General features: G+C 46.4%; 1 protein-coding gene across 1 annotated transcript in view; it reads left to right on the forward strand.

The window, feature by feature from the left end:
• The window catches only part of GLB1 (galactosidase beta 1), a 622,172-nt gene that overhangs the window by 274,137 nt on the left and 324,234 nt on the right, over positions 1-23,801 (forward strand). The window contains exons 6-7 of the mRNA XM_069613134.1: positions 1,215-1,395; positions 3,897-3,955. Coding sequence (XP_069469235.1) covers positions 1,215-1,395; positions 3,897-3,955 — 240 coding nt within the window. The remainder of the gene's footprint in view (positions 1-1,214; positions 1,396-3,896; positions 3,956-23,801) is intronic.

Raw genomic sequence — 23,801 nt, forward strand, 5'->3', positions numbered from 1 at the left:
TGCTTCCTAAAATTTAGAACAACATACTTGAAACCGGTGACTACAAGATCTGTGCCTGCTTCTGGATACCAGAGAACATTTCTCCAGGACCATGCTGTGACTTATCCATGCTCTAGATTGAGTGCCAGACTCCTTCTCCAAACTAAACTATTAAACTATAACCCTTAATTCCTGACTCCTGACTCCCAACTAGTAATGTGTTGAATATCCATCTTGTCTCCTTAAACAACTTCCTCTGCCCACTCCAAAATAAGAAAACCTTGCGTCCTGATAACCTTCTACTCTGCATCACCAACAAACTTGATCAACACTAAACCCATGAAAACTACCTGATCTCTTTTGAAACATTGATTGCAAGCTTTCCAATTGAGTGAAAAAGAAACAAAGCGACTGCTCTTCAATCCTACACAATCTTTTTGAGAATCTCCATAGTATTCAAAACAAAACCTTTGTAGCTTAACACTGGAGAATATAGAAAATAGTTTAACAAACACTTTCATTAGCTATTGATTGTACAGTGCCCTCAAACCTTTCATTTGTTTGCCAGTGGCAATGAGTCTGACTACTGCAATTGCAGGGATGACCATCCTCATGGACAGCCTTTTTATCCATCATGTTTTTAGGTCCTAGGAGGGATGAATTTTCTTTATAGTGTAAGCTTGAACAGCAGCATATATTCAATTATTGTCAAGGTCATCTGAATTTGTTTGCTGGAGTGTCCTTATTGAAACGGGTCAGCCTGAACTTTCTACCACCACTAGGAGCTGCCTCTTGGGTTAGGGATTTGGGAGACTTTAAGACATGTGAATAATTGCTTTTTCTTTTCATTGTTTTTCTCCTTCAACTTCTCGAACTATATCATTGCTTTTCTGATCTTTGTGAAGTGTTAAAAGGCCTTGTGCAAGCTCAACTAATTAGGGTGGATTTTGAAAATAAGAGGTATTTAAAATCCAACGTTTTACTGTTCTCACCATATTCCTAACTGGGCCCTTAGAAGCGAACATTCGATTCAGAAAATGAAAGGATGGGTAAAAATGAAAAAATCTGTTGGATGGCCTTACGACTTGAAAGTAACATGGGAGCCTCGTCTTCAGTCTGGTTTTCTCACATTGGAGTACTTTAATGGACAAGAGGGTACTTTGCTGCAAATGAAGATTGAATGTGTTGTAATCAAGTGTCAATTTTGCTGATGTATTCCTTTTTTTCCGTTTTAGGCAGAAAATGAATATGGGAGCTACTTTAAATGCGATTACAATTATCTACGCCATCTGCGGACCCTTTTTCGGTTTCACCTTGGGGAGCGGGCAGTGCTGTTTACAACTGATGGCAATGGCGATCAATACCTGAGGTGTGGGTCCATCCAGGGCTTTTATGCAACTGTGGACTTTGGACCAGGTTGGTTTCTCCTTTCTCTTTACATAGTCCACTAGTTGTTTTGGTGCTTTTTGTCAGTCGAGTGCAGTTGAGTAGTCTGTCACTAGTAGACATTGCTACTCCGTGGTCTTGCTGTGCTAGGATTGTCGTATCGCATCAAAAGCCATTGCAACAGTTAAGTAAACACTGTATCAAAGTTCAGATGCGTAATGCTCTGTGATACAATTTTTAGGGCATTTTGTTGTGTGTGTTGTACTCCCATGAAGAAGATTACTATGTTCGAATTTGGACAGTTTCTCAAATGTCGCTAATTCCACCACTAGTTTATTTTAAAACTAGTGCAAGAGCTCATGTACACCGGCCAAAGTGCAGTTTTTTATTAACGGTGTAGGACCACTATATATCCTAAAGCAACAACTCCCTCTAGCGGCGCCAACAGGCGAAGGTACTGTATCAGACAAACGTACATCTGTCCTTTTTATTATATTGTTAGATTATTTGTAAGACCTATGGTGAGCATGAACTCTCAGACAATATGTTGTCAATGTTGTGACTTGTTACATAGTGCCAGTTACCAGACTTATACAAGTTGTGTTTGACAAAAGGCAACCAGTATAGGACGAAACGGGGAATGATCAGATTCAAGAAATAAATCTGGCATGCCCCCTTTTGGACTATTCCAATGCATTTATTTCAGACTGACTAAGGTAACAACGAAGAATCAAATGGTTCAAGATTGTGCTGGAAGAACCTCCCCCCATGATGAACTGGCTGCCAGTGGATCTACTAATTTATTGCAAAATTGATGTGCCAAGGTTCTGATCCTAAATATTCTTATTTTGATCGTGAATATTCTTATTTTAGAACAAAGTAATTAGAAGTTGCATCTAAAAAAACGCACTTTAAAAAACTGCTCTTGGGTGAGTATGGGTCAAGACACTCCTTGGAATAAACTCTGGGGCTTTTTTGGGGGGTGCTTGAGTCTTTTTTTGTGGTGTTCCAGGGCCTTTATTATTATATTTTTTTAATGGTAGCAAATGCTTTTTTTCATGGTTTTTAGATGGGGGGGCCCAGGGCCTTCCTTTTATTTGCTCCCCTAAATTTAATTCCTCATCTCGCCTGGGGGCAGCCTCAATTTCTTTTCCCAGTGCTACCTTTCTCTTCTGCCCTGGGGAGATATTAAAGGTGGAGGAGGAAGAAGGTATTAAAGTCCCTCACATAGGAGCACCATTTTTGACGTTTCTCATCAAATTAACTTAAAATAAATGTTGCTGCAAGGCGGTGTGGAGAGCTCCCATAGTATTGGGATAGATAGGGTGTGAGGCTAAATTAATATGGAGACTGTAAATCGGCAGAGGGAAAAGTACTTTTCACTTCTGAAGTCGTATCTCCAAATGGACGAAGATGGATTAGAGGTAGCATGGAAGAGTACCAAGCTGATGTGAAATCTGCCTCCAAAAGCATGTGAGACGGGAAGTCGCTCCATGAGACTCTACGGGGTCAGGGACAGGCATGCTGGAGGCACTTAAAGCTTCAGGGATACAAAGGCTGTAGGCATATTCCAGTGGACAGTTGGTTCTGAAAGAGAGCTCTTTAAAAATATAAAATACTGAAAATCAAGGATAAATTTTACTTTTAGTGAAAATAACTATACTACCAATCTAAAAAGTAAAAATAAAACAGAAGTTAATTATCATAAAACAGATAGACAAGGACAAATTAAGTTTGGCCTGTAGAAATATATGAAATGGAGCAGCTAAGGGCACAGGCGAGTTGAAATAGTGCCCGCAGTTATGGGGGAGTTTCCGCTTGTTTGGAAAGTAATCCTTCATGAGTGGCAATAGACAACTGAAAATGATTGGGTGCTTGGTTGTTTTGAAAGTTATGGAGCGATTTCTTCATGCAACCAAATCTATAAGAAACCCAAAAAGCAAAACCCACTTCTGTTTTTCATGTTTTTAAAAAGTTACTTTATTTTTTCAATGTTTTTTATGTGTGCCGTTTACATTACTTTCAATGAAAGTGTTATCTTTACCTTTGAATTTGTACTGCTTCTTTTTTCAAGCTTTGTCGATATTCCAAAATGTTATTATATAGAACTTTGGTTTAAAAACGTGGCCGTTTTGTTAATACCTTGGATCGCACAAGGGAGAATTGGGGATGACAGAAGTCAAGAGCATACAAGTGCCTTTCAGCTGTATTGTTGTTGTAGCCTCATTAACCGGATGCAACATGTTCCAGGGCACCCACTGAAGAGCTATGCTAGAGAAAGAAGAAAGACTGAGCTGCCTACACACTGTAGTAGTCCACAGAATTGCATTACAAAGTGGAATATGTAAACCAAATAGGTTTGGCTGCGGTTATCTGAAATCAATGTCTATGGAACATATGGATCTGTAACTAGCACTTTCACCTTGGGATGGTTGGCATTTTGTGAGATGGTGTCATTTTCAGCTCAATTTAGATGTTGTTTGATGATTGAAAAAAAAAGAGTGGGGGTTTATATGTTTGATTATTTGCAGGTTCCAATGTGACTGCATCCTTTATAACTCAAAGACACAGCGAACCCAAAGGGCCACTGGTAAGAATGTTATTTAATGTTTTTAAATCTATTTCTGTTTCTTGTGGAAACGCATGTTATGTCACTATGCTTTTGTACTGTGCGAAAATCACCACTATAATTTCAAAGAGCCAAACATTGCTTATGGCACATTGCACCCCCAGCTTGGGATGTCAAAGGTTAGACTACAGAGCAATAGAGCAAAAGTGAAAAGGAGGGAGGTAGGGGAGGCATGGAGGGAATGCAGGCCTAAGTTTCAGACATAGGGCCTCATTATGGGGTTTCTGCAACCCTGTAACAGCTGTACTGCCACCTGATATCCCGGTGCCACCGAGACATTACTAGTCCTGGCGGTCTATGATGTCCGGCAACGGGAACTCTAAGTCCCCATTCCCGTGGAGTCCGGACTCCACTGGAATGGGGACACAGAAGCACCGGCACCTTTGCTAATGGTGCCGTTGCTTCAGAGAAAACCATGCCTGCAGGGACCGGTGCTCCTGGCAGGATAGACATGCCAGGAGCACTGGCCCCTGCAGGCATTCTTGTAGTCTGCCGGTCCGGAAAGGGTGCCAGTGCATTGCTACCGGCACCCTTATTTCTGAACTGGCAGACTTGTTATGAGGTCCATAGTTTGTAGTCGGGAAGGATAAAAAGGCTTTTATTTGTGATGCTTGTTAGTCCACTGTACATGGACTACCTTTATAGATTAAATCACAAAACATATGTGTTGGGTTAATATACGTTTTGGGATTTGTGAGGGGCTAGGAATGAGACATGTTTATTGCTACAAACTTTTATTAAAATAAATGGGGGGGTTGGAAAATACCTCCTGTCCCTAATTTAGGAGGAATTCCCTACCTCAACCAAAACTAATGGGTCTGTCTGGTGTCAAGGTGTCCAACAAAAAGTATGTCCTGTGTCCGTAATCCTGTGTCTGTAATCCTATTCTGGCCCTCTCACTCTAAATAAACTCTAATGTGTAAAGGATATTGTCTCTTGTTTTTTAAAGGTGCTAAAATGTTCAAGTTCAAAGCAAAATTTCGAATCCAGAGAATAACTTCTTTCCCCAGATTCCATGTTCCAATATCACAAGTTCAAAAGGAATAATCGGGTTCCAAGAGGATTTCCCTCCCCCCCCTTGGTATCTTCGCTTTTCTTGGGAAACTGTTCCCTTCCCCCAGGCTTTCTCTTGACCTTTTTAACACGTTGTAAATACAGAGGGGTGTGTTTCTTCCTAAGGACTTGAGATTCTTTATAGTTCATAATCCTAAAAGTATTACCTTCTTTGAGATTCTTTATAACTTCTCTCTATTGCTCTTCACCTGCTATACTCTCCTGCCAGGACTTGTTGAACACTTATTTTTATCTTCACCTGGTACACCTTCCCACTAGGACTTTGTTACACAAATACTTAGCTTCACCTGGTATACTCTCCTGCCAGGACTTTACACAAATACTTTTTCTTTAAGGCTGGGGTTCAATAACCCACTTGTGACTTCTTTGACAAATCCTTCCATTACTTTAGTGGTTTTACTTTTGGCCTCTCGTTGTGTTTTCAAGAAGCAACTAACTGTATTAGGCCATCCGGTAACCCACTTGTGCTCTCTGGGTTAACCAGTATCTTCTGCCCTCCCCTTTCTTCTGTTCCCTTCAGTTTGTGTTATTCCTATGGTGCGGTACACATGCGCTGGCAACCCGGTAACCTGAGTTTTCTACCCGGGCTTACTGGTTGCTTCCAGCGCTCTTTCGCTCCCGCCTGCTTCACCATAACGGCTTTGCGTGCACCCGGTTATGTGTTGAACCTTTGCCGTTCCCGCTGCTCTCTCTCAGCAGTGAACCGCCCGCACCCAGGCTTCTCCTTTCCTCGTTTCGATTCGCCTTCACGTCGCCTGCTGTGGCATGTTCTCCCAGTGTGTTACTGCGGGTCGAGCTGCAGTTCAGCATCTGCAGCTCTCCTCTCCTCTCCTTCTCCTGGCTGTTCCTTCTTCCTGTCAGGTGTAGCTGGGCTGTATTTAAATTTCCTGGCTTGATTATTCATCTTCAAACAACTAGACTACTGTGTTGGTCTTCCGGGTCTCGCAGTCTTCATCACTCTTTCCCGGGTCAGTGGTCATGGGACCATTTCCTAAATGGCTTTGAGGAGGTGGATACTGAACTTCGTTGGAAGTGATCCTCACTACTCTCTGCTTTTTACTCGTCCCTATTGTCCATATACTATCCCTCATGGGAGTTTGGGGAGCAACAAAAGTAGATCTGCATAGCGGTTGGAGAGGAGTGTGACAGTATGTGATGAATGCACAGCGAAAAGAAAGAGGTGATGGCTGGAAGGTTTAGAATGAATCTTAACCATTGGCAATGCTCTGGGCAACCCTCCAGACCACTGTCCTTCGCCTGCCAAGCCATTACAGAAGGGGAAAGACCATATGTAAATCCGGCTTGGCCCCACCCCAAAAGGGGCAGTCCAGCCCGAACTGCTAGGCCACATCCCTTCTGCACGAGACCACAAGCATCCCCAAAAATGTTTCGCCCTTGTTGGGGCTCATCAGTGAGAAGTAGCTTGAGTCTCTAGGCCCAGCAGGCACAGGACCCACGTCTGGGCATATCCGTCCCAATCGGGGTGACAAAGCAAAAACAAAGAGGTGATGGCTGGAAGGTTTAGAATGAATCTTAACCACTGGCAATGCTCTGGGCGGACAGAGGGGACATCCCTGAAGGGACAAGTGGTTGTAGTTTCCTCCAACAACTCCCCCCTTCTCTCCCCGAGGTGTACCCACCACCCTCAATGGTCCTCCCTCTTATAGCCACCCCCAGGGTCAAGATCAAGTAGCATCTGCCATCTCCTGGCCTTGTAGGAGAGGTCTCCTCAGGGAAAGAAGTGAGGACATCACCAGATTCATCACAGATTCCAAGAGGACTTTGGAAGAATTATAGGTTAGTGATCAAGTATTGTTTGGTGCATGCTCAGGAAATCCTGGCAGATATATGGGCTTAAAATATGGTACAGCAGTGAGGTTCCTGAATAATAATTCTGGGACTGCCAAGTCAACTTCATAAGGTGGCCTAGTCCAAGATTAGGTGTGTGAGAAGGTCAATGTTAATGCAAGTGAGTGGGATTGACGGAATTAATAAAATAAAGTAAATGTGATTATTCCTGGCCCCTGGATGTAAATGTCAGGCCAAAAAAGTCGAGGGGAGAAAAGTGCACAAGAGACAGGAGTGTAAGGAATCTTTCAGACAAGAAAGGGTAGACCATAACTACAGAGAGGCAAGGCAGTGAACCGAAAGGGCCATGTAAGACAAACACGTAATTTTCCCAATTGTGGTGTACACAAAATGCGGGAAGAGTTTCCCACTGGGTCAGGGGAAACTCTAACCTTCTGCAGTGGTTACTATTACAGGGCCAGACTCTGAATGTAGATGGAGAGGAGTGGGTGTCTGTGTCTGCACCCTAAGGCATGAACAAGGAAACCGTACTCGCAAGTCTGAATCCTGTATGGGTCCAGCAGGAACTGAACAGTCACTGCCTCCTCAGACGGGAACCAGCACACTGTTAACAGTATGGCACAAGGTACACTACTGAAATGCTGCAAAGGAAAGGGGCAGAGATTGCCTGCAGGAAAACCCTGCAACCAAACTCGGAACAAAGAATTACACAAGCGAACACAAGAACAGTAACACAAATATCCACGAAAAGAGTAAGAAGTCCATGAACAGGGTTCAGGGCAGAGAAAAAGGTTCAGGGCAGAGTACAGGAAGAAAAAGGAAAAGCAAGAAGACAATCTAAGTGAAATGGTACAGGAGACTGGTGTTAGAGAGAATTCTCAGAACTTTGCTCATTCCCTCCACCTTAGAGACCCCCAGCAACTTTGCTGGATTTTGAGGGCTTGATTTTTTTAACCTGGAGAAGAGTGTGACCCTTTTTCCCACTCTCATGTGTTTTCTTATGTGATTTCTGAACTTTGTGTTTCTTTGGATTATGGAGCTTGACAAACTCCATAGGCATCATCTTTTACATTGTGTCACACAGCATCTTCAGTGCAGTGGCACAGGGTAGTCTTCCAGATTTCCCAAAGGTTTAAATACCTTCTCTGGGATAAACTACTGTTTCCCAGAGCAGTAAAGTGAAATTGACTTTACCTATATGTGTAACTTTCTAGAACCAGCACACACTATGGCGGGGTTACTTAGTAGTGTCTAGCTTCTCAATTAACATGTTTGTTACCCTTTCTTCGCTGAATGTCTGGTGGCAGTGGTTTACTTTAAACTACCATGGTCTGTGTTTGCCCCGGGCTGCCTTTGCATCTGCAGTAAAGCACCCAAGGGTGCCATTTTTGTCAAAATGGCCCCGGTCTTCTTTTTTTGCCATTTCTTTGTGGAAAGGTCCTTCTTGAGATGTACTCTGCGTGCCAAACCAGGTTTGGTCCCTTTGTTTGCTTTACCTTTGGCGGGATTCACGAGTGAAGTGCGCCTCTGGCTCCAGGGTGTCTGGTGGGGGCAGGAAGAGAGGGAGGTGCCCGAAACTCCCGGTGCTTAGTCTCCTTGGAGACCCAAATGCACTCTGTGGTGATTGGCTTGCTGACTGTCCAGCTAGGCTGGAATGAATGGGAGAAACCTGAATTAAAGGCAAGGCTTTTGACTTGGAAGGCAGAGTCGACCACTGGAGGAAGGAACCGAAGTAGAAGAGGACGCTGTCTGCAACTCCGGAACTGTTGGTTTGCCTGGTGAAGCCCTGCTGCTGTGCTGAAACTCCAAATTCGTATCGACAGAGAAGCCCCTGTAAGGAAAACCTCTCCCCTTGAGTTGGTGGGACCAATCAACTCCAAAGTAAGCCACCTGGACATCTTCTTGGAGCTGGTTGAATTTCCACAGAGTTGCTGCTGGAAACCGAAAAGCCAGGGCGAAGAACACCAGATTGTGTGAGTTGCTTTTAAGTTGGCCAAGAGCTCCAGGAAGATCCTCTGGACTCACAGGAAGCAGGATTGACGGAGCCTGAGCCGTCTCAACAGAGTGCGGGACCGCAGAAGCAAGGAAAGCCCTTCTCGACAGCCAGGAACCGCAGTGTTTCCATTTGCGATAGTCGCAACGAGCTGAAACACCGAAGTGCCACTTGTTTGAAGATTGACGGTTGCGAGTGGTGACCGTCCCATTGCAGTGCAGGAGTCCCCCGAAGTCCTCCCACTTGTCCCCACGACTGAGGCCCAAGAACAGCGAGCTCTGCAGAGCTGCACAGGAACAGGAGTCATCTGCTCCACTTTTTCTTCAATCTTGAGGTTCTGTAAAGTCTGAGAGAACTTACCTCTTATTGTAGAGTTGCTTGCATCTTCTACCACTCACAAATCTTAACAGCTTGTGGCCCTACATAGAAGTCTTTGAAGAAAAGAAGAATCAAAAACATTGTGCAAAGACCTTTCTACTTACCTACCAGAAGTGCTTCAGCTCATATAGACTTTTGCCCATTGACTTTGGCTTAACCTGTTACACTGAATGACTCTGCTTCGGGCATCCAAAAGTATTTGCCTGCTTAAGAATGTCTGTGCTCACTTGTTTATTCTAATAAACATTTCCTTTGACCAATTCCTGAGAATGTTCTAAATGTTACAGTAAGATATTAATGTCCCCAGCACCCTAGCTATTGAAGAGGGTGTGGGTTGTGACTGTGTGCCATCCCAAAAGGGTCTTTACTGATTTTGAAACTAGGACTGTGTCGTTTTAAAGTGTATTTGTGTGTTGCTTTTATATTGCTCCCATCTGAACAAGGCTTATTCTAATTGACTGATTTTTTTTATTCAAGAAACCTTGTGTGCAAGTGTTTATTTGAATACTTATCACTGTGAACCTCTGTGTAACTTCCCTACAGCTCACATTGACCCTTCTTGAGATAAGCCTGGCTTCTCAACACGCTACCAACCAGTGTAGTACAGACTTCTACCAAAGGTTGGGTTCCTATTGCCAGGAGGCCAGGGTTGTTGTAGTGCACCCAAAGGGGACTGCATACAATCTTGCCTAACAACTGGAACTGCAGACTAGAAACTAAGGACCGGAATCAAGGAACAGCAGACTATACTATAGACCAGGAACAAGAAACTTCAAGACTAGGACAACGAGGACTGAATTGCAGGCTGGTAACAAGGAACTGTAACTATGGACTGGAATAACAAGGGCAGAACTGCAGACGAATAACAAGGTAACTCACGACTGCCATCTAGGAAGCTAAAACCAGGTAACACAGACTATGGGCACAGAACAAGGAACTTTAGGCAGGGAACGCAATAATTGGTGGTAGAGAGCAAGAAGGTGCAGACGGTACCAAGGGCTGCAAGCAGGAGAGCAGGACATCAGGCAGGGGAATGCAGGCAGAATAGCACAGCTTCAAGGCAAATAGCACAGGGCACTGGGACAGGAACAGGTTCTGGAAACAGCAGCAACAAGACACAGCAGAAATCCAAGGATCAAAGCACGAGGGTCTGGCAGCGAACTCCATGCAAGAGCCCTTTGCTCCTGCAGGCAGCTGCTTAAATACTGTCCTGCCCTGAGCTGAAGCAGGCTCATTAGCAGCACCTGGAGCACCACACCTGAAGGTAATCTGCCTCCTCCCACTCTGGTCCTGGGAAAGTGAAAGGAGCATTGATCTCTAAGGCTTCTGGAAATTGTAGGTCTAAGACTGCTGCATAGGAATAGCCAGTGATTGAGAACTGCACAAGGTGCAGTATGGGATATTTAGTTTGTGAAATTAAATAAGGAATTACAAAAGTCTTGCTAATGGAAAGTAAACTTCGAAATACAAGTGTCAACCCCTAATATTTGTTATGTGTGGGCTGATATTCAAATGGGCTGTTAAGTGGTATGAATAGAGATTAGAGTATAGAGCTACCCCTCCCTCTTATTTGCAGGTCTAGTAGTACCTCTCAAAAAAATATTGCACATGTTGGAATCAATACTGCACTGTACATCCTTCTGATTTAAAATATTTAGTAGTTTATTAAACAGTTTTTCATGGGTGTAACTCAAAAGACAAATACAGAATACATGAAAACATAGAGACACTTAAAACAGTGTGGGGTTAGTAAAGATGTGTTCTTATCAGTGGGACATGTTTAGATGGTTTATACATAGATCTAACAAGACATGCTTCTAGGAAAGTTCAATGTTCAATACACGTGTGTTCCAGTTTTTTTATGCAAACAGATGAAATTTGTTGTACACAAGGAGTTCTTCCAAAGCATTAACCGGTTGTACAAGAAATGACTGTTCCCACTATGGGTTGGTATCTATGAAATTATGGTGATGAAGGAGTCTCAAATAGTTCACGATGGGTGCCAATTGGTGCTCCAGTGGCAGAGTTGAGATAGTAAAGGTAAATTACGTTCATGTGTCCCTTGTTCTTGTTGGTTGACTTGTATCTTTGAAGCAGAGGGACAAATATAAGTGGTATTTGGAAAAGGGTGTCCAGTCTCTGACTTGCGTACTGCTTCTGATCCAGTGATCTGGATATATAAAATATATATAAAAGTGAAACGTAAGGGAACAAACTCTGAGGATATCTAAAGACAACCATGTGCTTTTGTTAGGCAGAAACCTGTGCAGTTCCCTTGGGGACCACTGCAAAAGATTTAGGACTACAGGTGTTGGCAGTAAACCCACTTGGTAGCAGTCTGTACCACCCCGATTTACGTGGTAGCTGTGGCTGAGCAGTCAGACTTCCCTCAAGAAGAGTTAGGCAGTATTTAAAGTATACACAATAGGCACTCAGACACAATAGCACAAGCAAACACTGACCAGAGCTTTGGTATCAAGATATATAATTATTTATTTAAAAACACACTTATTGAAACACTCCAGCACTAATATTGTAAATCACTCTAAACACAGTTACTATTATATATATACATCCCTTATTCCTTATCAGACAAGTCTTAGTTAACACCACTTATTTCCAGACAGAGGTGAGCGCTTAACTATAGATGGCACTCCAATAAGTTAACGAAAAAGGGAGGGAAAAAGGCGGAATGTAGGAAAATACACCACACTAATATTTAGGAACTCTTAAGCAAGGCAGGAAAGTCAAAAGTTACTTGTGAGCCAAAGTCCATAGGCCGGGCCCACACTTGGAGAGAGCAGGGCACAAATGCACCCAAGATCACACAATGACAACAGGCTTAAAAAGTCTTGCAGGGAGTTCAGAGAGGTTTTAGTTAGGCTCAGAAAAGTTTAGCCAGGGTGTCCCAGGCTAACCCAGGTTCGAAAGCTAAATCTACTGGTACAGTCGGTTGCAAAGGAAGCCAGGCGGAACACGGTGCCTTAGGTGGAAAGGATCCTCCAGCGGGGGCAGTTGTTCCTGGCAGCGGGTGCAAGTCGCGTCGTCGTCCAGAGGAAGAGAAGATCTCGACGTGGAGGAAAGATGAAGGTCGTTGCACTGCCAGGGAAGAAACCAGCCGCTAAGTTTTCCGGTTAAAGGTACTACCCTTTGATTCGCGGTAGTGGTAAAATGTGGTATCCCGGTTGCCGGGGTGCTTGGCACAGGCAAGGCGGCCACGAGTTGTTCCAGGAAGCGAAAAAGGAAGCAGACTGGTTATCCCCACCAGTCGAAGGAAGAAGACTCTCCGGGCTGGAGATCTCCTCTGTCATTGGGAAAAGTGGTGAGACGGTTCAGCAGGGCTCCACCGGTGGTGTCGTCGTAGCAGGTCGGCTCAGCTTCTTCCTCGTCGGATTCTTAGGTCCTGTGGCGACTTCTGAAGTTCCAGTCCCCAAAGCACTGCTTTTATGCAGAAAACCCCCATTCACTCAGCCTAGCTGTCACTCAAACATGCTAAGTGGTGAGCCGGCCGGCTCACCACTTGGGCCAATCAGGATGGAGTGCGACTTGAGTTGCCGAGGCAACTAAGTCCAGGGTGCCAAAACCCCCTCCCACACCCCCTGTGGCACCCAGACAGAGTGGCACCACTTTTGGAGGCTTCTGTGGAGAAGCCCGCCAAAAAGTGGAACAAAGGGCTCGACTTGGGTTGGAGTCACAGAAGAGAACACAAATGCCATTTTAGAACCGAGTCTTGGCAAAAAATACCAACCGGAGAATTAATATTAAATAAATAAACCGGCGGTATGTTCGAGGCTATAGGAATTAAATAATTAAAGTTGGTAGCCTCGAACAATGGGAAAATCCCATAGGAATATATTTGCGGTCGAATATAACAAGTAGTATCCACTGCCACCAGCCAAAACTCGATCAGGGGGGACGGAGACGTGCCCCCTCGACTAACAGACCCCGGGGCAGTCGAATTGCCCCAGCCAGTACGTCCACAATATGATGGTTTGTACTGGTTCTGTTCAGAATTTGAGACTAGTAAAGTCAATGGTGACTTTACATGCCCTGGGAGACAGTAGTCAGTCCCAGGGTATGGAGTCTATACTGGGGGGGTCACTATGACACCCCTGTGTTACTGCACTGAGGGTGCTGTGTAACACACATCACAAAAACACATGAAGCCCTATGGAGTAAAAGACCCCATAGCCCATTAAACACATCTAGAGTCAAAGAAACACACTCAAATCATGCCCAAGAGTGATGGTAAAAGAGTCTCACTCTTGGCAGGAGAAAAAATTAAACCCCAAAAATCCAGCAAAGTTGCTAGGGGAACTCACTAGGTTAGGAAATTCAGCCTAAACAGAGAATTCTCCCTAACAGCTTTATTTACATTAATCTTTTTCAGTACCCATAGGCAGGGGATGCTTTTCCAGGGCTAGGTGACAAAGGGAATTATTTTTTTACAAAGTGTCCTGAAATTTGCAAATCTTTTGTCCAATTCTATAATATGGGTAGACCGTGTCTCACTGTTCCTTCCTGATTTGCTGATTTGCAAGCTTTTGGTTTGATAGATGTGAGAATTGGAATTGTAGACCACCACATTGGTGATATATATATATCACTATCCTGGGGATATTAGACCTGCAGTCAGATGCTGGTCTATGTGTAGTAGTTAGTGGGGCAAGAGGTTGTTAATACCCCAGTGGTTGGATGTGTGATGCGCTTCAGATTTGTTGCAGCTATTCAGCTAAATTGTGGTGGCTTTTTGACCTGGGATTACCTTTTAAAATCGTCCATTGGGAAGACTCCCGAATAGTAATTCTGCCAAGCCATGTGCGTGGAAAGCAGAACACCCACATTTAAAGAGTTTAGGAATTTTCTTTCTCAGACCAACTGTTATTGCTAGTGTACCTAACTGAGGCTATTTATTTCTAATCTAATTGTGATTGGTTTGTGAGGCGAGTGTATACATTTGATTCTTTAGTTAGGTAGTTGATATCCCTGATATAGTACCATGGTTCCTATACAAGACAATGGATCATTGTGAAAAACAACAATACTTGACAAGCCTTGTGATTACAATGATCCATTGTTTTTTAGCACACAATTGTCTTGTGAATTTCATATATTCTACTTATGAACAAAAGCATTGACATACAAACTTTGTTCAACTGAGCATTATTCTTTTAATGATTTTTCATCCCCTCCACCCCAGCTCAAGTAATTTATTAAAGGATACACATGCTAAACTAAAGCACAGAATGCAATGTTGGTACTCTTTCAGTGTATATATATATATTTCTGAGGCTTGTGGAATCTGCTTAGATCACAGGCTGTGCATAGGCCGACATCTAGTGGAAGCTGCAGAGTATTACAGTTGTTGTTTTCGAAACTCGAAAAGGGACGTCGACAGGGCGTGCCAGTAATACGGTCCCTAGTGTGACATCCACTGTACCCATGATCCCTCGCGCGTCGAGGTCCCTCAGATTGTTTTTTTCCGCCATGCTAGACGGACGCGTATAGCGGAGTTCCTTTGTACGATAAGCCATTAACTTTTCACAATTACGATAGTATTTCTTTCTATCCTTTCATCAACCACCAAAATACCACGCTGCCGAAGAAAGAAGACTGCCCGTCCGAGACCACAGCGACGGACCGTTCGGCCTTGGTATGCTGCCCCGGGCCTCGGCCCAAACAGTACGGAGAGAGGTGGGGAAGCCATTTTAGAATGCATATTCTCTCCTTCCTACACTTTGTTCGCCCAGCTGCAATATCCATAACCCATAATTATGGAAAATACACCTTTTTAAATTTTGCCCCAAGTGTAACCGAAAATTCCTGTGGCTGGACAAACACTTAGTTTGTAATTTGTGTCTTCCAACAGCCTACGTCGAAACGTCTTGTCGAGCGTGCAGTCTCTTCAAGCCAAAGAGGTTAAAGGACCGTTCCACGAAATGCTGGGCCCACTACGGCAGGCAACTTGAGGCCATGGAGGTAGAGGGAACCTTTAGCGATGGCAGCGATGCCGTACTTTCGGACGGCGAGGGCAACGGAGTAGCTTCACCGACTCAAGCGCAGACCCCCATGTTGTGGGGACTACACCCGGCGACAGCAGCGCTAAAAAAGCACTCGCGACCAAGCACATAAGCCCCAGTCGAGATTCGACAAAGGAGTCGAACACTTGACAACGTTCAACACCCCGAGAAAGGTCCACCGAGTCCTGGTTCTCTGGGCAATCTCGATCAAGATCGCCACACGACAGGGTTCAACCGCCGAAGGACGGCAAGGGTGTCGCTCGAAAAACTCCTTCCGATGAGAGGGCGCTAGAGAGCCGTCCAAGATGGCTGCTCACTAGAGAGCTCCGCACCGATCCTGATAAAATAGCTTTATTCTCCCCCGAATCCCCCCCCATCCGCCTCAATAACATACCCCAACTCTCTAATGGCTATCAGATACCAACTTCATCGCCGTCCGCCATTATCCTGGTCAACTCAGCAGGGGCGAGGCCGCGGCGGCGCAGCGCTTTGGTGGCGGGGTGTCCGACCCTCCAGCGCCATCCCCACCCGAGCGACCACCCCCGGATTCAATCAAGGAACGGGCTGCCAGGCGGGGTGAGCGGCGCCCGGGCCCCTTGGAGGTGGCGCCCGCGACAGGCCCGAAATCCACGGCCCGAGAACAGAAGGGGCGGCTGAGAACCCGCCCCGCCCACCTGCGCCATCGGCCTTCCGGTCGGTCGGGGTGCTGACTCTGGCATCCAGCCTACAGAGCCCTCCAGACCCAGCCGTAGAGAGAAGGAACGCATCTGAACTCACCAAAGGCACCAGGTAGGAGAGACGCCCCCCCGGCCACCCTGCCCCGGGTCTCTTCCCGGCCCACGGATCCCCGCACGGCTGCCCGACCCCGTGGGAGAGGCGTTCCACAGACCTCCGACTCCTTGAAATACTAACGGCCCTAACCACAGGCCCTTCTCCAGCAAACGAACAGGCGGGAGGCCCGCACGGCTGCCCCACCCAGGCCTTCCGGGCCCGGCCGTGGAAATGCTTTAAAACTCACAAACTCTCCGGCCTTCTAAATCTACTCGGCCCCGCCACCTCCAGGGCGTCCTGCCGGCAGAGGCCCCGAGCGCGGTCAAGCGACCAAAGAACATAGCGGGAAAACTCTTCGCTGGGGCCCACACCGCGCTGCGACAACTCCTCAGCAGCGGCAACCTTGTGGAGGGCCTCTGCTGTTATTCTGCAACCCGACTTCGGGACACGTCGACCACAGCGCCACACAACTGTCACCCAAGCCTGACGAGCGGGCCCTTCGCTGCCACACCCAACAAAGTCGTGAATCCTTACCAGCATGGGCAAAACGGACAAATCGCAGCGAAAATTGATGTTTGAAACCGGGGCCATAGCTAAAACTCCCAAGCAGTCGAATCGAGAGTTAGCACCATCACCAAGCATGGAACAGGAAACCGAGTCAGTGCCCCCCCAATTTCTCGACATACGAGAAATACTGCTCGATCTCAAAACAGGCATAGGCAACCTCGATGCCAAAATTGACACCCTCTCATCCAAAGTCGACTTAATACAACACCGCCTTGATAAACACGGCGAGAGGCTCGACACCGTTGAACAGAGAGTCTCCGTTCTGGAAGACAACTCCACGTCCCTGTCCTCCAAAAAGTCATCATTAGAACGCCAAGTAAAAGAAATTGTGGCCAAAAACGAAGACTTGGAAGGGCGCAGCTGCCGCAACAACATTAGACTGGTTGGGGTCAGAGAGCAGCAAAATCCTGCAAAAATGGAAGACTTCGTGGAACGACTATGCAAGGAAATTTTTGGAACAACCACCTTCTCGCCACTATTTGTGGTTGAAAGAGCTCATAGGATCCCAACCAACCGCCCAATTCCAGGTTCGGCACCTCGCCCCATAATCGCCAAACTGCTGAATTTCAGAGACCGCGATCTAATACTCAGGTTGGCCAGGGACAAAGGCAACATTCAATTCGATGGCGATAAAATCCAAATATTCCCCGACTTTTCACCAGCGGTGCAAGCATCCCGAAGAGCCTTTGGTGGAGTTAAACGCCGCCTCGGAGAGGAGCAAATTCAATATTCAATGCTTTTCCCAGCTAAATTACGCATCCTCCATGCTGCAAAAAGGCAATTCTTTACGTCACCAGAAGAAGCCAACATTTTTCTCGATAATATCGGATGTCGCCCATTACGTGAAATGCCTAGACCACGAGGGAGAGTGAGGAATGGGGGCGACCCGCCCTGAAAAGCACCCCACATTTAGCTTGATTTAGGAGTTCGGGAAATGATTAAAAGTCAGTTATACACACCTCGGGATAGGTGTTCTTGGAGGGCACCAGCGCCCCGTGCACATCACTGTTCACAATGTTACTTGGGGGTCGGGGGGTCACATTCGGGCGGGTTGGGGGTTGCCCGACAGGGAGGGAAAATGGGGGGATGGGACACAAGTTGGGGAAGGTGTCCTCAGAAGAAACAAGCCAAGAGTTTTAGACGTGCACCGACTGGGGCCAAAACCAGCCCCACCCGAACCCGACCGAGAACGATGTCCCCACCCTGGACTTACAAATATCCCTGTCAGATCAACATGCACTCTAAAAAAGCAGCCTTAAGCACTCAAAACCACCAAACAGTGACAGAGCAGCAGAAACAACGCAGCAACTCTAAGCAAAATTCAAACTAGCTACATGGAACATTAAAGGAGGCAACCAGCCCTCCAAAACCAGGAAGCTACTACACTATCTCCGATGCCACAACATTGATGTGGCCCTCATACAAGAGACGCATCTACGACCAAACTCAGAAAACCACTGGGCGAAAACGTGGGGATGCCACAGATACTTCGCCTCGTTTTCATCATACGCAAGGGGAGTCGCCATACTCGTCAGCAAATCGACAAACTTCAGACTAATTCGGACCCAGAGCGACTCCGAAGGGAGAACACTGCTCGTTCAAGGAACCATAGACTGGGAAGAAATAATCATGATCAACTCCTACGGCCCCAACATCGACGGTCCCAACAATTTCGACTGGGTCCAGACCCACATCGCATCAAACAGGGAAGCTACAATAATATGGGGTGGCGATCTGAACACCCCGCTCGATCCTCGTACAGACAAAACACACAAAACAACCGCTCCTCGCTCCAAGGCTAGTATGCAAATATCCGAAATATGCAAAGCACACGATCTCATCGACATATGTAGAAGCAAACACTGCGACTCTCAAGAGTTCACCTTTAATTCCTGGGTACACAAATCCAGCTCGAGAGTTGATTACATCTTAGTGTCGGCACATAGCAGACTCCAATGGGGTGAATGCCAAATCCTACCCAGGTCCATCTCGGACCACTCAGCGGTCACCTTGGTTTGCACAACATCTCGGAGCGACTTCACCAGGACCCAATGGAGATTCAAGCCCAGAGCCCTCCAAGATCAACTCTTTGCCGAAGAACTGCGTTCCAAACTGAGCGCATTTCTTGAGACAAACCAAGGCAAGGTAGCCTCGCCGGGAACACTCTGGGAGACACTGAAATGTTTTATCAGAGGTGTGTGCCTAGCAAAAGAAAACAGAATCCTAAAGAAGTTAAGGGAAGAGCTAAACACATGTGAAAATCTCCTCAAAATGCTTGAGCAATCGGCTACAGTTACAAATACTCCCGGCTCGCCGGCCGCTCTCAAGGCAGAATTGGAATCCTTCAGATCACTAGCAGACAGAGAAGCCAAATTCCTAGCAAGGCACCACAAAATCCGCAGTATTGCGAGGGGCAATGACCTGGTGCGCTACTCGCAAGACTAATCACTGCGGAACGAAAACCCACGACAGTCGAGGCAGTGCGGGACACGTCGGGAACCCTCGTATACTCCAAAGACGACATACTGGAAACATTCCGCAAATTCTACCAAAACTTATATAACTCCAATTATTCCAGGGAGCCCACCGAAATAACAGAATACCTAAATACAACCAAACTATATTGGACAAGCGCCGAGCTACGCGAGCCGTTGAACGTACCCATCACCTCAGCGGAGATCCTAGAAGTCATTAAAGAATTACCGAGCACCAAAGCCCCAGGACCGGACGGACTAAAAGGTGAATTTTACAAATTTTTCACAGACATTCTTGCTCCGCTCCTGCTCCAAGTCTTCGAAGAAGCCATAGCCAAGGACCAACTTCCACCCACTCTTTACACGGCGAATATCATTCTCCTACACAAAACAGGTAAACCCAAAGACGATTGCGCCTCCTACAGGCCCATATCACTAATCTGAATAACAAAATTTTTGCAAAGATCCTGACCAGGAGGTTGATGCCACTCATGCCCGCAATGGTTCTGGCGGACCAAGCGGGATTCGTCCCAGGCAGAAATACATCATTCGGCCTCAGAAGAATGTTTGGAGCGATGGAGGCCCTCAACCCAGAAAACCAAGTGGTTGCAGTACTTCTCGATGCCGAGAAGGCGTTTGATTCTGTGGAATGGCCCTTCCTATTTGCAATATTAGAACAAATGGGCCTTGGCAAACGATTCATCCAAATGATAGGCCGTCTCTACAAATACCGACATCTAAAATCAAACTCGGAAACAAATGCTCCTCCGAAATCCTTTTACGCAGAGGAACCAGACAGGGCTGTCCACTGTCAGCATTGCTCTTCGCCGTGGTCATGGAACCCCTTGCGTCTGACCTAAGGCTTTATCATCTGCATATAGGTCTCGCCTTCGGCCCACACAAAATGGTGGTTTCACTCTATGCCGACGACATAGCACTCTTCCTTCGCGACCCGTATGACAACCTGAATCCGGTGATGCGAGCAGTCCTTAAATTTGGCAACTTCTCAGGACTAAAAATCAATAATGCAAAATCGATCATTTTCCCTCTCACAGCATCAACCAAAGAATTTCAGGATGACTTCGGCTTCCGCTGGCAACACTCGAAGGTACGATATCTGGGAATCCTTATGTCCAGAACCAGCACCAACATCATGCAAGACAACTACGAGAAGACACTTGACACTATCCAAACGAAAGTGAACAGATGGAAAACGCTTCCCCTCACACTTTGGGTACAGGGTGTCCCTAGCGAAAATGGTGATCCTCCATAAACTACTCTATCTCTTTACAAATATCCCCCTACTACTCACGCAAAAATTCTTACGGCGAATCAAATCCATCCTTCTTGACCTTATCTGGGCTGGCAAGGTTGCCTGAATAGCACACAGCACTATGATCCTGCCCATAACCCAAGGCGGACTGGCTTTACCCGATGTAGAAAGGCAGCACAAGGACAGTTCCTGAGCCATTGGTATGCAACACACTTCATCCGGCCACATGTGCAAATCGAAAGAGCTCTAGCAACACCCTATCTTCTCTGCGCAGTCATACTCAACGAACCACCGACACCCTCAACACCGATGAACACAATGGTCACGACACACACGATTTGGAACAAAATCTCCAAAAGGAACGGAGTCCAAACCAGATATTCCCCCTTCCTTCCGGTGAGAAGTATACCAGGGATACCCGTAACATCTGAAAAGGTTTTCCAGCTCTGGACCAAGAAACTGCAAATCCACTCACTGGGCGACCTGTTTCCGAACGGTTTGTTCCTCTCGATTCAGGAAGCTCGAGACAAAGGTGGAAACAACGCCCTCGACGTTTTCATGTACTACCGAACCTGACACGCCATGCAGTCCAGCTTTGCCACGTTCCCACTCCAACCACCGAGCTGGCCACTGCTCCACGGAGTGATTCAAGTCCAAGGTGATGGCCGTCTGGTGTCAAATATCTACAAGGCATTGCTAACAGAAAAACTAATTCGCTGCTTAAATGCCCGAACGAGGTGGGAAAGAGCTCTGAACACATTACGATACTAGACAAAGACTGGTCATACATACTACGACTCACAAAGAAAGTGGCAATAAACACAAGGCACAAACAAATTCACTTCAACTTTGTCCATCAGGTATACCACACTCCAGCAAGACTTCACGCCCAGAGGACGTCAATAGCCGCCTCCTGCTCTCACTGTGGGCACCCGGAAGCTGACTTTGTCCACCTGGCATGGTCGTGCCCTGAAATATGAGCGTTCTGGACAGCAGTCCTAGAGAAAATCTCAGCTATAATTGGAGTGCAACTAAAACCTGACCCAACACTGACCATGCTAGGCCTAACCAACCAACTACCAGAACATACCAGAAAACTGGCGAACCTACTCTTGGTCCTGGAACGCAGACAAGTAGCTTGCAACTGGGGCAGAGGACCGCCACCAACACTAAAGCAATGGCTCCAAGATGTCACCTATTGTCAAGACACCGAAACAAACTACCTACGAACTCTGCCCCTCCACGCACGCCCCCCCGATATCTGGGGCCTCTATATTGCATACCTGTTAAACGTTGATGACGACTCGAGCTCGCAGTCTTCACCTCCAATAGAAACTGCTGCGGGCAACCGGACACTTCTATAGCAGACATGAGTGCCGAACAACAACACTAGTACCGATATGAAACTGTACCCGACACTAAGCAGGGATCGTTCCGAGGGAGTGAGGGGGGATAAAGGGTCTCGTGACCGGTGCACGGTCTTGTAATGTCTACTATTTCATTGTTGTAAAATCAATAAAGAAAGTTGCAAAAAAAAAGAAAAACTCCTTCCGAAGGTCGATCATCCGCAGACGAAGCCTCGGCTCCCGAAATTCGATGCTCGACGTCGGATAAAGAAGCAGACCCCAAGAAGTCTGTAAAACACTCCTCTGGGCCCCAGGGTGGGGAAAAACATCACAAAAAGTCCTCTAAAACCCCTCGTAGGGACAAGAGCCCTCCTAGGGAGAAGACATCACAGAAGGAAAAGTTATCCACGGCCATAGAAAAACCTAAGGACTCTAGGCCTAAAATTATACCTCCCACTAATGAGGACTTGGGTCTTTCCCCACAATCTATTGTGATCCCAAGTTCAAAGGAATGGTCTTCCCCAGATATTGAATGGGTAATGCGAAGAATGACCTTCATGGCCAATTTTTACGAGAAAAACCCAGATTACTTTCAGAGTTTCCACTCCTCCCACCTCAGCCCCTGCCGGCTCTCAAGCCTCTGCCTTACCCACTCAACCCCCTTCTAAAAGGTCTCGCTCTAACGCCCCCTTACAAAGTACGGTTATAGATTTATATGACCCTGAATTAGACCAAGAAGATCTCTCCTTTGTGGAGGCGTCTGACCCTCAACTTAATGAAGAGGATACAGATGAACCTTATTATGGGGATGATGCAGACCCAGAGGCAGACCAAGAGGCTAACATGTACTCCATAGATTCCCCTGTTAATCAAGACACTCCAGTTGTCAATCCCCCTGTCGATAATCAACCCCTCCTCAATGAAGTATTAGCCAAGGCGGCGGAACACTTCCAAATTGACACACAGGAGGTACAGGAGGATAGAGATTTTGCAGAACAAATATTATTAAATTCAGTGCAACGCAGGATACAGCCATCCTTAGAAGCACCCAATCTCACACAGGCCGTTAACCCGCGTGTGGAAAAATTATTCAGGCCTGCACCCTCAGACCCTTTATATATTAGAGGCTCACTAAGACCAGATCCTTAGTTGTCACCACAACTAGAAAGAGAGCAGGCACACCCCTTGCTTCATCCGAGGCTCCACCGGATAAAGAAAGCAAAAAGATCTATGCCATGGGCAGAAAGGTCGCCTCCTCTGCAGCCTATCAAACCAGGATAGCCAACAATGCAACCCTGTTGTCTAGTTATAATTGCCATAAGTGGGAAGAGATTTCTCTGTTACTTTCATCTGCCCCAGAGCCACCAAATCACAACTAGCTCAGGTGGCAGCAGATGGAAGGGCCGTATCTACCTGTCTCCTTCAATCAAATTTCGATGCAGCAGACGATGCCGGAAGAGTCATTACAGAGGGGACTGAGGCATGCATGGCTTGGCCAATCAGGCTTTAGGCCAGAAACACAAGCCACTCTAATAAACATGCCAGTGGAACCTAACGTGCTCTTCGGTAAGGCCGTGGAAGACGCACTTAAAATAGCAAAGGACGAGTATGACATTCTAAAATCTTTAGGTCAGCTCACAAACAAGCCTACTGGTCAGAGAGGTAACAGTAATTTTCGCCGTTTTTGGGGCCAAAATTCACAAAGAGGATCCGGCTTCAATCCAGGCCAAGGCTCCTCTTGGGGGAATAATAAAGGACAAGCTTTCCAAGGCTATCCCAGAGGAAAACGCAGAGGACGTGGTCTGGGCAGAGGCCCTGCTCGAGGTGGCACCCCACCTCAGAGCAAGTGACATTCCGCCCCAGGTACCCTCCCATGCATCTCCAGTAGGAGGACGCATTTCCAACTTCACCCACGCATGTGTAACGCTCACCTGATTCTCGCAGAGGCGCCGGTCTTGACTGGGCGACTACCGTATCTTCAAAGGTGATGTGTAGCACGGTTGGCTCTTTGGGCTGGACCTCTGTGCACTGTATGCCTGACGTGTAGAGTAAGATGTCTGCAGATAGAAAATATGGGGTTAATGAACTGGGGTTATTGGGGT

This window comes from Ambystoma mexicanum, chromosome 5p (assembly GCF_040938575.1).
Source record: "Ambystoma mexicanum isolate Mex_15411 chromosome 5p, UKY_AmexF1_1, whole genome shotgun sequence".
In the NCBI taxonomy this organism is placed as follows: Eukaryota; Metazoa; Chordata; class Amphibia; order Caudata; family Ambystomatidae; genus Ambystoma; species Ambystoma mexicanum.